The 15,748-nt window shown below is 43.2% G+C and overlaps 1 protein-coding gene across 1 annotated transcript in view; it reads left to right on the top strand.

The window, feature by feature from the left end:
- The window catches only part of ADAM10 (ADAM metallopeptidase domain 10), a 542,337-nt gene that overhangs the window by 258,183 nt on the left and 268,406 nt on the right, over positions 1–15,748 (top strand). Inside the window, exon 4 of the mRNA XM_086959374.1 lies at positions 13,317–13,475. Within this exon, the coding sequence (XP_086815500.1) occupies positions 13,317–13,475 (159 nt within the window). The remainder of the gene's footprint in view (positions 1–13,316; positions 13,476–15,748) is intronic.

Below are 15,748 nucleotides of genomic sequence, written 5' to 3'. Positions count from 1 at the left end.
GAAAGTTATCTACAGTATCTGCTTTACTGATAATGGAGTGCAGTTTTGTTCTCAGAAGACAAACATATTTTAAGGAATGTGGGATTGAACATAATAGGTCAGCTTTATATCATCCTGAAACTAATGGCTCAGTTGAGAAGATTGTGAAGACTGTGAAGGAGGGCATACAGTTGGCAAAAGTGAATGTTCTAGATTGGAAGAAGGATTTGTCTAACAGATTTGGTTATCGCATGTCTCCACACAGAACCACGTGAAAATCTCTGTTTGAGTTGTTCAAAGGGAGATCTCCATCCACAAAAGTATGTTTTGGTTGTATGTGCTGGGGCAAAGGTTGTGTCAATCATGCATGCATAAGTGAATGGACAGATAAAGAGATAGTAGCTCAGAGCAGGAGAAAAGAGAATGTTGATTTGAAACAAGAATATGAGGAATGTGAAGGTCAAAGTTGGTGATTATGTAAAAAATAAGGGCACCTAAATGATGTGCAGATTGGTCCAAATTGACGAGAAAATTACAAGTGGTCAAATGTTTCAAGAATGCCATCAAAACACATGATGGTCTAATTTGAAACACGAACAGTAGTTGTTCTTCAACAGGTGTCAGATGTACTTTCTCCTCGCAATCTGGATTCTGAGCAGATTGAAAGGAATATGTGCCCTAATGCAGCAGCAAACCAGAAGACTAGTATTGGGGAAATCATAAAGCCTGCATATCTCAAGGATTTAGTGGTATAATTTTAGTGGAAAGTTTCCAGTGATCTACTTTCTGTTGTATGAGATACTAATGTATTAGCTAAATCTTTGTTTTTCTCATATTTATTTCTGAGAAGTTTAAGCACTGTGTTTAGTTTTTCTGGATCAGAATTCCAAAAGTTAATTAGAAGATGGGAGTGGGTATGGGATGTTTATTGGGGGTGTATTTGTTGTGGGAGAGAGAAATGTGACATAGGACATGTAGAATCTTGGGTGTGTGAAATGTTGAGGTAAGGGACAGAATGGATGTACTGTCAGGAGCGAGACAGTCAGGGATCCTTGTTGGATGAGGTGTATTCAATAAAGTTCTGCTTACCTTTATCACCTGCTGACCGTACCATTTTTGGAGGAACATCACATTCTGCTTCGTTATATGCAACAATTCCAAGAAAATAAAAGTTTAAGATTTACTGGAAATCTTTGCAATATGATAAATATTATCTGGTTGCGACTTCTAGCTGCAGATTCTTTTCCTTAGAAAATTCCCCAGGCCCTGCGTGCTACTAGGGGGCGTTGTTCGGATCCGTGTATGGCGTTGCCTGCATAGTGTGCTCCGGAAATGTGTGTGGCGCCTATATAGGTGCCAACGCTTTGTGCAACTGGTTGTACCATTCTGTGCAGAGCCAGAGAGAGCCACCCCAGTCCATTTTTTGACTGACCTTTTTTTGAATATTTTCTTGAGACTTTGTCTCCTGGGGTGAGGATGTCCACTAAAAAGGCAGGTTTCAAACCATGGAGCGCCTGTCACGGTCGGATGTCTTTGACGGGCCAGAACTTGGTTTGCCTTTGGTGTCTTGAGTGTGATCATGACGTCAAGATATGCAAGGATTGCTGTGTCATGCATCCAAGGCGCAGAGGGAGTGGTTCCTTGCGTTCCTTGCCGCACAACCCTGCGACGTTCCAGATCACTGTCCCGAGGAAGGGCCCTAGATAGTTTTCAACGCCGCTCCCGGCAGTCGTCATCCCACTCGGAAGTTGCCAAGCAAATCTGGTAAGTGCCACAAGAAGTTGCTGCCTATGGTCTTGGAGAAGGCCCAAGCCATACCCTTTCGAGTAATTACTGCGGGAGCAAAGTTCCACATACGATGTGGGCTGGGCACAAAAGACTCGCTGGGAAGAGCAATTTCATAGTCACTGGCCATAGGTCCCACACCTGGTTGAGAACCACTGGCTTTTGGGAGGATGTCCAGGCCTTACTCATGGACATGTCCTAAGGTGGCTCTTGTTTGTTTGCAGAGAAGGCGGGCTGGAGCACTTAAAGGACAGCAGGGTTATGGTCAGGTATTTGGGCCTTTCCATGGCCCTTCATCAATCCCAGTCCACCTTCTGCCCCGTGGCCCCCGTAGGGGTTTTCTACTGTCTCAACGCAACCCCCCTCACCCCATGTACTACGGCCAGCAGGTTTCCCAACCTTTTTGTGGCAGAAGAAGCGGTTACCAGTGACAAAGTGGAACAGGTAGACAGAAGTCAGGCAAGTCCACCACCCCCTCTGAAAGCCTCCAAAACCCCTTTAGTTTGCCCTCCAACCATCATGGGACATCCGGTATTGCGCTATCCCCTGCAACACCGGAGGTCAATGACTTCCAACCAGTGGGTTTTGCAGATCGACTAAACTAGTTATTCTCTCCTATTAGTGACTACCCCTCCGCCCATGCCGCCAACTTATGACTGGCTGACTGAAGATCAGCTCTTCTTGCTCTGTGAGGAAGTGCTAGCTCTCTTGGCCTAGGGAGCCTTAGAGAGGGTGCCGGCATCACGAGTAGTTTGTGGTTTCCATTCCCGCTACTTTCTAGTGCCCAAAAAGGACGGAGGCGTTCGTCTTATTCTAGACCTGTGCCTTCTTGATCTCTTCCTGAAAAAGGATAAATTCAATATGTTTACACAAGTTCTGTCTGCACTGGACCTGGGATACTGGATGGTAGCGTTGGACACATTTCCACATTGTGCCTGCCCACAAACCTTACCTGTGGTTCTCAGTGGGCTAAGAGCACTTTCAGTTTGCTGTGCTCCCCTTTCGCCTTACCAGCGCCCCTCGGGTGTTCATGAAAGGGATGGCAGTGGCTTCAGCTCATCTGCAGAAGTTAGGGGTTCCATTCTTTTCCTACCTCGACTATTGGCTGTTGAAGGCAGACTTACCTCAGTCGCCTCCCATCTTCAGACTATAGCAAACCTTCTACACTCACCCAGGTTTACTAACATGCTGAAGTCACACAGGACTTCCCCCCGCCCCCCTCCACCTCCCCTTCTTCCCCCCCCTCAGACACTTCCTGTAATCTGAGCAGTACTGAACACTTTGCAGTTTCGGCCCTGTCCACCTGAGTGGCGAGTCCAGGATATTTAGGCTATGATACCAATATTTCAGCCTCTATCATGGACTTAGTAGACAATGACCCTGAGGTTGTTGGGCTTCAAGGCGGCCTGCATCCTGCTTGTAACTCATGCCCGTTTGCATATGCAGGCTCTGGAGTGGGATCTGAAGTGCCAGTAGTCACAGCATCAGGACACTGCTTCTGATATGGTCCAGATCTCGGTGGGAACTGCTAAAGAGCTGCAATGGTGGCTGTCGAGCTGAGATTGGGTCAGTGGCAGACCCCTTTCCCTTCCCCAACCAGAGCTGACTGTAGTGACAGATTCACCATTTCTGTGAGAGGTGGATATCAGAGTACTCTGGTCTCCAGCATAATTAAGGCGCCATATCAACCTGTTGGAGCTTCGGGTGATCTGTTTCTCATTAAAAGCCTTTCTTCCTTCAATCAGTAATAGACTGATACAGGTGTTCACAGACAACACCACAGCCATGTGGTACTGCAACGAACGGGGCGAGGACGTAGCTGGAACAGTAGGGCATTTACCTAATAGTTTAATGCCTGGCAGCCTCTCTGAACGCCAGGATGGATGAACTCAGCTGTTGATGCCTAGCGGATCACAAATGGAGTCTCCATCTGGAGATGGGGCAAGGCCTCTTTCTAAAGTGGGGAGAGTCTTGGTGAGATTAATTAGCCTCACTGAGAATGTGCAGTGTCAGTAGTTTTGTGCGCTGGAGTTTCCATGACTGCTCACGTTTGGAGACGCTTTTTGTCTCGAGTGGAGCCCCTGCCTTCTGTACCCCTTTTCACAAATTACCACTTTAGCCCAAAGATTAGGAATGACCAGGTTCAAGTCATTCTTGTCGCCCTAGATTGGGCACGGAGAGTCTGGTATCCCAAGCTGCTGAACATGAGCATTGGTCCTCCGATCAGGCTGCCTCTTTGGAAAGAGCTTCTGTCGCGGCAGTAGGACAAGGTTCTGCACCAGAACCTGAAAAGACTTCGCCTTCATGTGTGTAGATTGAGCGGTGACCGTTGACTACTTTCAAACTTCCGCCTGAAGTCTGTAATGTCATCTTGGCAGCCAGGCATCCCTACGCCAAGACTGTATACGCCAGCCATTGGCATAAGTTTATGGCATTGTGTACATATAAATATGTTGATCCTCTAGCTGCACCCCTTTCTCAGGTTCTACTGTTTATTCTTTCCTTGACCCAGCTGGGCTCTGCTTTGGCCACATTAGAAGGTTATCTTACTGCAATCTTGGCATTTCTATGGTTGCTGTAGAGGTGAGGTATCTTATCTGTCTCACTGGTGCAGGCACATCCTTTGTCTATGGGTTCACTAAATAAGGACCAACAATGGAGTGGAACAAAACACAGGTTTATTACATCATGAGATGAGTCTTATCACTCAGACACTGCAAGTGCCGGAGGGAGTGGGCTAACAAGTATAAGTCCAAACATGGCATTTATAATTGTTGGTGCCTCGTGAAACACATTAGTCATTGTTACATAATGCTTACACAACCCCTTTGTATAATGCTTAGATGCTGAACTGTTGAATCTTGATAAACCCCTACCCATGTCATCTTTGTTTGTAGGCAAGGGAGTTTACAGGTGTTGGTGGGCAAACAGATTAGACATCTGTGCACATTGGCCCTTCGGAGGGCAGCTGCTTACTCTGACACACGAGCATTCAGTATGACTAGCTTTCAGTGAACACGTAATTTCTGACTTTACAAAAGTCCCCGCAGAAACACAAAAATGGGGTCGGGTAGACCAAATGGAAAAGGAGTAGAGGCTAACTTAACAGAATACATTTTTTACAGTTCAACAGTCCCTCCTTTTAGTCTCTAATAAACTCAATTTGTCTAATAAAATAATAGAAAAATTAACATTCCAGATACATAAAACTTCAGGAGTAAAGAAAGCATAAGAGAACATACTAACATACTTGGTGATATAATTACCATGACCACCATTTTCCTCCACTTCTAAATCTGATACTTTTGCCTGTGGGTTACCATCATCATCTGGATAACATGCTATATTTAGCTCTTTATTAAAACCTCCTGCATCAAAGGTAAAAATCTTACTAACATGCTGCCCATAAAACTCCAAACCAAGCCTTGAAAGACCCATTGTGGGAGAATGGGAGTGATATGAGAGGCGTTCCCCCTTTTTCCTGGTGTGCAGGCAACAATCTACAAAACAAACAATCAAAAATATTAGCAATACTATGTGTATAATGCAACATTTGAATGTTTAAGGTGTAGGTGTTGGGCATACAAGTGTATGCATAGGAAATTTCACATGTAGGAACCAAGCTATTACAGAAATACTTATAACACTAGATAAAATTGCTGTCAAATGAATGTCCATTTATGGTTAGTCTCTCTCGACGTAGGGTGTTGAATATTCGGGCATTCTTCCTCCATGTTTGGCATCCAAAAATCAACAATGACTTTAACTGTATTGTCTCTTAAAAACGCTGCACAAAAATGTTAGTTTTAAAAAATGTCTATAGTTTATTTCCAATGCATGTATCAGTCAATGGAGAATTTCAGAAATAAGGCAAACATTTGAAACAATCCAACATTTTCACCTCAATCAAAGTCCAAGCTAAAAAAAAACGAAAATCATTGTAGACTTGCAGTTAAATAAAACTATAGTAATGAAAAAGAAAGTCAATATAGCAAGTATTCAAGAAAGATCATCCACAAGTTCATCCCCTACAGCCTGAAGGATTGTTAAATAGATTACTTTTTTAAGAAATATTTCTGGGCTAACTGGTGGAAAGTTGAGATTCTATTTCCAACCCTGGGCAGAGCAAAGTAATGTACAAACGGATAGTACCCGCAGCTCTCTGCACCACAAATCCTCTTCTTTCCATTCAAAGATTATTTTCTCTTCAGCTCTTGACAGTTCTCAGTTATTTATTTCAGCATTTCTTGACTCTTTATCAGCTTGCCATCAGCGTGGCTGATACAGTTCAAACTTTGCATTACACAGATCATTCAATGTGGCAGTCTGTATTTGTGTTCCATGTAATTTGACCACTCAGGTGCTGAGAAACTCTGACAGAGCACCATCACTCCTTTGCACATTTTCAATCCAAGCTTCTCAGTTTTATTATCACTTTGGTCAGTTTCAGCTATGGGTGCAAATGATTTTTCAAGGGACGACTGCAGACATTTTGGATACCCTTTCAGTCAGCTTTTATCTTCCTCCACTGGTAGGCACACAGCACTAATTTGTCCTTCAGAGGCTGCACCGGACTCATTCACCTCTTTGAGTCAGTTTTCACTTTTTGCTTTTTCAGTGCAGTTTGCTTTAGTGCTGCTTCAGACTGTGGGTGTTCCCTTACAGCTTGACTGACCCTCTTCTGGATCTCAGCATCCGGGTAGTGAATCCACTACTCGGATGCTGAGATCCCCCGTGCCTATCTCCATTTCAGCAGGCATACGAGGACAGACCCGTCCGGGGATGTGCCCGTTATTATTGTTTGTATTATTCCTTTCCTCACAAAGGAAACATCTCTCATCGCTTCTATTTACCTCCTCCCTTAGACACTCGGCGCGCCATTGACACGAGGCTGCCTTTTCATGCACAGCCCTGATGAGTCATTACCCGTACACGGTGTGACGAAACACGTGTTTGCTTTTGCTCTTGTTTGTACTGATTTATACAGAACTATTAAATTTCTTTCATTCTGCACCGATGTCTTGTGAATAACATTTTTCTAAATGCTTATTATATTTGGTTCTCACCTGAGAACTTCATGAGAATTTTTGTGTGCACAGGAACCTCGTTGCTTTTCATTTGACAAGGGATACTTATCTCTGTCTTCGCAGGGGTTGTTTTTTCTGTTTGTCTTGTTCCCCTGACCTGCTCGCACCGACTATAAGAGTACCTCACCACCCCCTACATACTGGGAACTTGCTGAGCGCCATCTATCCTGACACTCTTCAAAACCTCTCTCTCACTGTCAACCAGGCACAAACCTAACCCCCTCAGATGCATCCAACTAAACAATATCTCCTTTGTGACGGCAACCTTCCCGGAAAGCTGGAAGCATGCCTAGATAAACGCCTTACTCAAGAAAACCAAGGCGGACCTCAAGAACTTCCGACCCATCTCCCTGCTTCCGTTCCCGGCGAAGGTCATCGAGAAAACAGTCAACAAACAACTGACCCGCTACCTCGAGGAGAACAGCATCCTGGACCCTTCCCAGTCCGGATATCGCAGCAACCACATCACCGAAACCGCCCTCATCGCTCCCACCGATGACATCAGGACCCTGCTGGAAAACAGAGAAACAGCGGCCCTCATCCTCCTGGACCTGTCAGCCGCCTTTAACACGGTCTGCAACCGCACAATACGAACACGCCTCCACGATGCCGGGATCCAAGTGAAGGCCCTGGACTGGACCACCTCCTTCCTCTCCGGCAGAACACAGAGCATCAACCTCTCCCCCCCCCCCCCCCCCCCCCTTCCGCTCCGAGGTCACCAAGATCATCTGCGCGTACCCCAGGGCTCATCCCTCAGCCCAACACTGTTCAACATCTACATGGTACCTCTCGCCCGACAGCACATCCTCAACATCATCTCCTACGCCGATGACACCCAGCTGATCCTCTCTCTCACCAAAGACCCCCCACACCACCAAAACCAACCTACACGAAGGAATGAAGACCGGAACCAAATGGATGTGGAACAGCCAGTTGAACTCGGACAAGACGGAAGTCCTCATCCTCAGATCAACCCCTTCGGCCTGGGACGACTCCTGGTGGCTGACTACACTGGGAACAGCCCCTACACCCAACGACCACGCACCCAACCTAGGGGTCATCCTCGACTCCACCCTTTCCATGACTAAGCAGTTCAATGCGTCCCCTCCTCTTGCTACAACACCCTCTGCATGATCCGCAGGATCTACAAGTAGATCCCCACCGCGACGAGAATAACGGTCATCCAGTCCCTCGTCAGCAGCAGGCTGGACTACTGAAACGCACCATGCAGGAGCCTCGGACAAACTGCTGAGACTGCTGCAACGCATCCAGAACGCCTCCGCACGCCTAATCCTCGCCATCTCCTGCCGCAGCCACGCCACACCCCACCTGAGATCTGCACTGGTCCCAGTCAACAAGAGGATAACCTTCAACCTACTCACCCACGCACACAAAGCACTCCACAACACCGGACCAGCATACCTCAATAGCCGACTCCGCTTCTACACCCAGCCCCACCCGCCAGCTCCGCCGGCCTCGTCTTCGCCGCAGTCCCCCACATCCAAAGAGCGACCTCATGCGGCAGATGTTTCTCCCACCTCGCTGTCAAGACCTGGAACACCCTTCCCACCCACCTACAGCAGACCCAAGACCTGCTGACCTTCAGAAGACTCCTCAAGACCTGTCTCTTCGAGCAGTAGAAGCACCCCCCTCCACCCCCTGTGCCTTGAGACCCTCACGGGTGAGTAGTGCACGTTACAAACGCTATGATTGATTGATTGATTGAACATCTCTCAGACCAAAGTTTTGGCACCAACTATTATGCAGATCTTGTGTAGCCACTGCAATCTGGTGAGAAACTGCACGCTCCACATCAGCCAGACCTTCACAGAATTGGCTAGTATTGTCATCCGTGTTTTTCACAAGTGCATTTGCATGTACATATTCAAGCCACTTCAACGATGCTGAAACAGTCTTTTGCAAAGTGTAACTGTGTGCTGTCTTTGTGTTGCATTATTGTGCTTGAAACTTCAGGCAGATAGCTACAATCCAAACTTTGTTCAATCTGTGGTTCTGCACACATCTTCTTCGAGACCTCATTATATTCTTATTTAAGAGAAACTGGCTATCAATACCTGGGCATTAGTTTTTGCAAAAACACATTTGCTACTATACAGTAGTAATCTTTCATATTCTGTTCTGATATAACCTTGTTCTGCATATAAAACATTTTCTGGTACCTCTTTTAGCTCTTTACAAGTGTCAGCATTAAATAAACCGTATCCTTTTCATATTCACCTGTGAAAATTCCATCTAATGTATATGCTAACAGGACACAATATTGTAAAACTGAATTAGCATTTGTCTCTCCCATGACAATAATGACTCCTATTTGAGCAGTTATACTGCATGTTATGGTAAGGGAAATCAATTTCAAATTGTGGGCTGATGTAACTACTAAAATCCATGAAGCCTTGACAACATAATGTTCAGGGAGAACAGTGTGTGCTGCTCCTAATCTGTCATTGTTACCTTTCAAACCTGGGAAACCTACAAAATAGACATTGTTGGGCTCCATCAAAGTTCATCCTTAAAATCTAACTTTCGCTTTACGCATAGATTCATGACCGGGTCATTGTGAAATACGTCACAGACCTTTGAACACATTCATGTTTCTGAACAGGCACTGAGAGGGCAGCCCTCCCTATCACTGCGAATTGGTGTTTCTTATTTTAAATAGACTTGCACTCCCAGTGCCGGGGCGCAACACTTTTTCTCTTCCAACTCTAGGAATGCTTTTGTGCAATTGTTGTCCACTGGAAGCGAATCACACATCTTTGTGTGTCCGCCTCAATAAAGGCTTATCCACTAGGGAAAGGTTTGATAACCACTCACTGCATCAGCCAACCATTTCTCAAAAAACATCCTGACTTCTTTCTGAATTTGAGTTTGAGAATTTTATCTGTTAAATTATTTCCACTCTCTCTGGTGACACCTTCCTAGCTCCTTTTCTGATTGTGTCCCAGACATTCATCTTCTTTTTGACAGTATACCTGACTATTCTCATGCAATAGCACTGTGACATGAACTTGACAAAAATCAATAACCGTAAGACATTCTTCAGCACATGGAATGTGAAAAAATATATTGGCAGGATTCAGTCCCATTGGACAATCTAGAAAAGTTATACTTCTACTCTCCTGCATTATTCTGTTCTTTTCGTCTAGTTTCTGTGAACCTCTGATCAGAAAGTTACATAAAATTCCCATCAATTCCATCAAAAATCCTTTACTGAGTTTATCTCCAATTATTAGTAAAATTTCTGCAACTGATGGTGTTCTTGAACACGTCATCTGGTTCTAATTTGAATAAGCCAGGTTCTGCATGTTTTATTAATCTGACATCTTGGCGTTGGTGGGCAAACAGATTAGACATCTGTGCACTTTGGCCCTTCAGCAGGGCAGGGCAGGGCAGTGCTGCTTACTCTGACACGCGAGCATTATCAGTATGGCCAGCTTTCAGTGAACACGTAACTACTGACTTTACGAAAGTCCCCGCAGAAACACAAAAATGGGGGCTGGTAGACTAAATGGAAGAGGAGTAGAGGCTAACTTAACAGAATACATTTTTTACCATTCAGCATTGTCAGACCAGCCATCTCATCCCTTTTCAAATCCCTTATTCTAAAGAGGTTCCTGAAAGGTGTCCAGCACTGGTTCACACTGGCACCTTTTATTATGCTCCAGTGAGACCTAAATGCGGTTCTTACATTTCTAGTATGTGCTCCCTTTGAGCCGCTCCATAACTGGCCACTCTGACGTCTCGCTATCAAATTGCCTTTGTAGAGGTGATACCATCTGCAAGCAGGGTCAGTGAGTTACAGGCACAGTCAGCAAGTCCTCCATACCTTTCCTTCAACCCAGACAGGCTGGTCCTTCGTACTTGAACACCTTTTTTAACTGAAGGTGATTACACCTTTTCATGTAGGCCAGTCTATCACTCTGCCTACCTTTTATTCTCTGCCTCATCCCTCTAAAGGAGAGCAGAGACTCCACCAGCTAGACCCTGAAAGAGTGTTGTGGTTCTACCTTGATCTTACTTGTGACTTCCGGGTGAACGCTCTACTTTTCATTGGGTATTTCCGCTCCAAGAAAGTGAAAGTGGTACAGAAGCGCACCATCTCACAATGGATAGTTTTGTGCATCAAAATCTGCTTAGCATTTTCAAAAAGCAACCCCCTGAGGGTTTGTGTGCTCACTCTATCAGAGCCCAGACTACGACAAACTGTGTTAGCTTGCGGAGGTCCTGTCCTGGATATCTGTCCGGCAGTAATGCGGGCTTCCTTAGACACATATACCAAAGACTGCTGCCTGGACAGTCGGCTTCAGCGTGACAGTCACTTTGCTTGTTTGGTCCTACATGACTTACTAGTCTAATCTGTATCGCAGCCCCACCGCCTGGCATGTATTGCTTGGGTATCAATTCTAATGTAAGGAATCTGAGGCTAGAAATCTCTATCAGATGAACAAGTTACTTACTTTTGGTAACGCCTTACTTGGTACAGACTCCATCTAGCCGCAGATTCCTTACCAATCCTCCCTACCTCCCTGCTTTGCAAACGGATTATAGTGTAAAGGGTTTACCCCTTAAAGGGCCCTACCTTCGCACACCAGTGGTTCGTGTTCCTCGTGGCTCCACTCTTATGGCATGGAAAATCCAAAAAATAAACTGATGTCAGTGCCCTCTGGTGGCTCCTATATAGGCAACACGCACATCATTTCCGGCACGGATGATGCTGACCATGCCACGAGGAGCCTTAAGTTCGCCACATAGCATGCAGGGGTACTGCTCGTCCAACGTTTTGGGAAATATTCTAAGGTAATGAATCTGCAGCTAGATAGTCTCCAACAGTAAGGCATTACTGAAGTTAAGTAACTTGTTCTTCACAATCAGTGTGAGAATTCTTGTTACAGTTAAAACTATATAAACACAAAAGACCTTCACAATGCGGTTTTCAGTGACTGCCCTCAACAATACATAAACTTAAATTGTTAGTCAAGTCTCTGGAAATCTAACTATTCCACAAAGGCCCCAAATGTCCAATGTTAATAAATATTCAAATGTTCATTTTTTAAATAATTTGAACATAGCCTAAATCTAGGAATTTCACCAGGCAGCCTTTGGTTTGAAAGTTGGAGCATTCAAAACAATATGCTACTGCTTGTGTTTTTTGGTAATGTTACCTAGTAAGCACTGGCATAAACATAATGAACATGTATCACTACATTCTTTGCACAAATGACACGATGTGGAAACGTCTCCTATTGTAAGTCTTTAAAGTTTAGACCTTGTGTGACATTCTCATGAGCATTAACCACATGGCTGCTAGGCGTTTTCCCGTCCTGCGCTGCAATTTGTTGTTTCTCTTTATTTCATGACGAGCTGGCCTTGTCATCAGCGCACGGCAGGTAAGCGCCATGACGAGCCCAGCTCGTCATTAGCTTCGAAGGGGTTAACAACTGTGGATTTTTTTAATCTCATTTTTGCTCTGAATTTAGTGTCAGTGGGCTAGTTGGGTTTGTTATATTTAATATTCAATAAGTAAATAATTAAGAAGTACTAGATTTCCCTATTGGAAGAGATGTTGCACACAAATACATTTATGCAATCCTTAATTGACATGACGTTTTCCAGAAAGTCCCAAGATAGGAGGATGTATATGTTGGTGTTGTAATGCAATCATGTGCTGCAGATCTGAATGCTATATTCTTTTAATCATATAGCAAGAAAATTAAGACCATGTTTAATTGTATACTGTTCTTGCTATTGATATGAAGATCCACGTAAAAGAGACGTCTCATTACAGTGCCATGTCAAGCAATCCATATTTCCTGGTGTAGGGTAAAATATAATATACTTCCTTAAGTGACCAGATAGGTGGAATAGGAAACACAAGCTTACATTAAAGTACAGTCACATCTTACCAGATGCATGGATTCAATGGATTTCCTTTTTTTTTTGCTATCGGTATGATGTCACTGTTTCATAGTTCATAAGATTTATTTGTCTGAAGTATTATGTAGAAGGGATGCTCTACCTGCTGATACATTCTCAAAACTTTAGAAATCATCTGTGGCGATGAAAATTTGAAGAGGAAGCCAAAGTTGAAAAAATGTAGGAATCCAGTTGAGGAAATGTAAATGATCTGTGGATTTTAATTTTATGACTCACAGTTTCAAGATGTCATGATTTAGGCATGCATCAAGAAAAAGGCTTTTCTGTGAACCTTATAACATACATATTAAAAGATCTTTTTAACCCTTGGTTCTTTTATTTGCACACCGATAACGTTTCTTGTTTTATTGACATGTTTAGGTGCTCTCAGATGAAGAGTTCAGTCAAAGTATAAACGACAGTTTTTTGGGAAATTGTAAATTTTACATTTCTTTTGTAATTGAGAAATCCAATGAATACTTTATTTGCTACTAAAATATATTTTACTTAATAACTTTTTTTCTTCAACAGGTGAAAAAGGAAGCTTCAGCCATGGATCCGTTGTTGATGGACGATTTGAAGGATTTATTCAAACCCAGCGGGGTACCTTTTACGTTGAACCATCGGAGCGATATATTGGGGATAAAGCCCTTCCATTTCACTCTGTCATTTATCATGAAGATGATATCAGTAAGTACATTCATCTTTATACAAGTAAGAACTGGTGCAGCCACTTTAGATTCTCAAGTCCTACTAGCTTTATTTCTAGAGACGTGCTAGGGATTTTAAAAAAAAAAAAAAAAAAAATATATATATATATATATATATATATATATATATATATATATATATATATATATATATATATATATATATATATATATATATATATATATATATATATTTTTTTTTTTTAAACCTATTTTATTTGTTAAAAAAAACACATAGAGCAGAGCTCTGTAACCCAGAGGCTTCCGTAGCTTCAAGATACATTATCATGACTTTGACACTTTTATCATATAAAGATGAAAACAATATTGAAAGGACATGCATATTAAATAGAACAAAAGAAATAATGAACTAACAAAACCCCCCACACCCACCCAACCGCACTGTTATCAAGCAACATTAAATAATACAGTCAGAGCATCAATCCTACGCTCACTTCAATACCCTAAAGAAGGGCACAAACCCAGCATTATGTGTATATACAAACAGATACAAGAAAATTAAATAGTAACCTCACCAAGAGAAGGGGGGGTAGGGGAGAAGATAAGAGCTGGTCCGAGCCGTGTGCTGGAACTGGCTCCAAATAGAGTGCCCGATAGACCGCCCAACGCTTCCAGATCTTATTGTGTTGACGGGGGTACCCCCTCGCCACAATGATAGGAGCGTCCAAACCCATACAAAAGTCTAGTCCTGTCTTCCAAACCGAGACAGATGGCGCCACTGTCGCCTTCCGGGCTCGAGCAATGTCAGGCTTGGCAATGGTAAAGCCCAGGAGCATAAGATGACGTTTATGGGACTAAAAATAAATTTGACATTTGAAAAAAATCTGTATATTAAGTGGTTAACAGTTCGCCTCATTAACATGTGATGGCATCCCATGGAGGAGTTCATGGGAGGGTTACAACCTTTTCAACAGTATCACCCATTGTATTAAAGAAAGCATTCTAAATTAGGTATCCATGTCTAACTATAAAAGAAATGTGGAGGTTACAATTGAATTGTGGAATGTTTCCATGTTTCTGCAGGATGGTTTAGTAAAAGGTGACCTAGCTAGTTCTTTGTTTCGCTTTCTTTTTCTTTAACTGATACACCCACACAGGTATGTTGTTATGGGAGAATTTTCATGGACGATAGCAAAAAAGAAAATGTTTAGAACAATAAGAAAATATTGAAGCTTCAGTTTTGGGGCTTTACAGAGTAGCAGTGATCCATTGTAATGTGTTTTGCTGAGTAAAACCCAAATGTTATGTGTACAGTTTTTGTTTGCTTGTGTAACAACTCTTGAGTTCTTATGCATTTATTCGAAATGCTTTTGTGGTTGGACTGCTGTGACAAAATGCTGCTTTTTGCATCTTATTCTGTTTTGTATCCTGAAATATGGCTCAGGTGGCCATCTTGCATGGAGACGACTAATGTGAAACCTTAGCTTTGAGTTTCTGGTTTCTTTACGTTAAGGTTTATTCTTAACAATACTTCAAATCTGCGGTTGTTCCATGTTTGTTTACTGTTTCCTATTTCCTATTACACACCAGATTGAAAGTTTCACGATTTTATAAGTAGGCCATTAATTTGTTTGAAGTATGCACTAGTGCTTCATTTGAAGTATGTAATACTTAAATGCAACATATGGGCCAGACGTGGCAAAAAGTTTGAGTGTGTTATTTATTATTGAGGTACCTAGGAACTGAGCAGGACCCAACAGCCATTTCCTCTTAGGTCTCTCCTAGAGACCGCTTTAGAAATGTGTTGGCCAGATCTATTGCCTTCAATATGCATGGAGTGGGCTCATGATGGTCATGATCGGAAGACTGCCTTGTCTATCTCGTTTATCTCCTTTTGAAATTTTGACTTTTTCCCTATTCCTGTGGGAAGCCAAGCAGCATTTAGTTCGCAAAGTGCTCTGATTGGATGACTTGTATTCTTCTACAGTTGTCGTCCGGGAACAATTTTTTCGTTTTCTTTAAACCCTGTGGGAATTCATGTGCTTTTCTTCCTCCCATGTTTGCTGCATACTCCAACCCTGCCTTCTCGGTTTTAAATGTTTTCGCATGCTTTTTCATTGCTGTCTCGGCCCTCGTGCTTGTCTCCCTATGCCACAGTCCTTTAGAATTTTATTTCCAATTGTTTTGTCTATTTTGTTGAAATGCCATGGTGAGCAAAGAAACGATGGATTTAGGCCCAGATCTCTGTACTGGGGTGAATGTATGACATAGTTCTGCATTCTGTCCATCAAT

This window comes from Lissotriton vulgaris, chromosome 2_2 (assembly GCF_964263255.1).
Source record: "Lissotriton vulgaris chromosome 2_2, aLisVul1.2, whole genome shotgun sequence".
Lineage (NCBI taxonomy): Eukaryota > Metazoa > Chordata > Amphibia > Caudata > Salamandridae > Lissotriton > Lissotriton vulgaris.
This window is presented reverse-complemented; position numbering and strand designations above follow the sequence as displayed.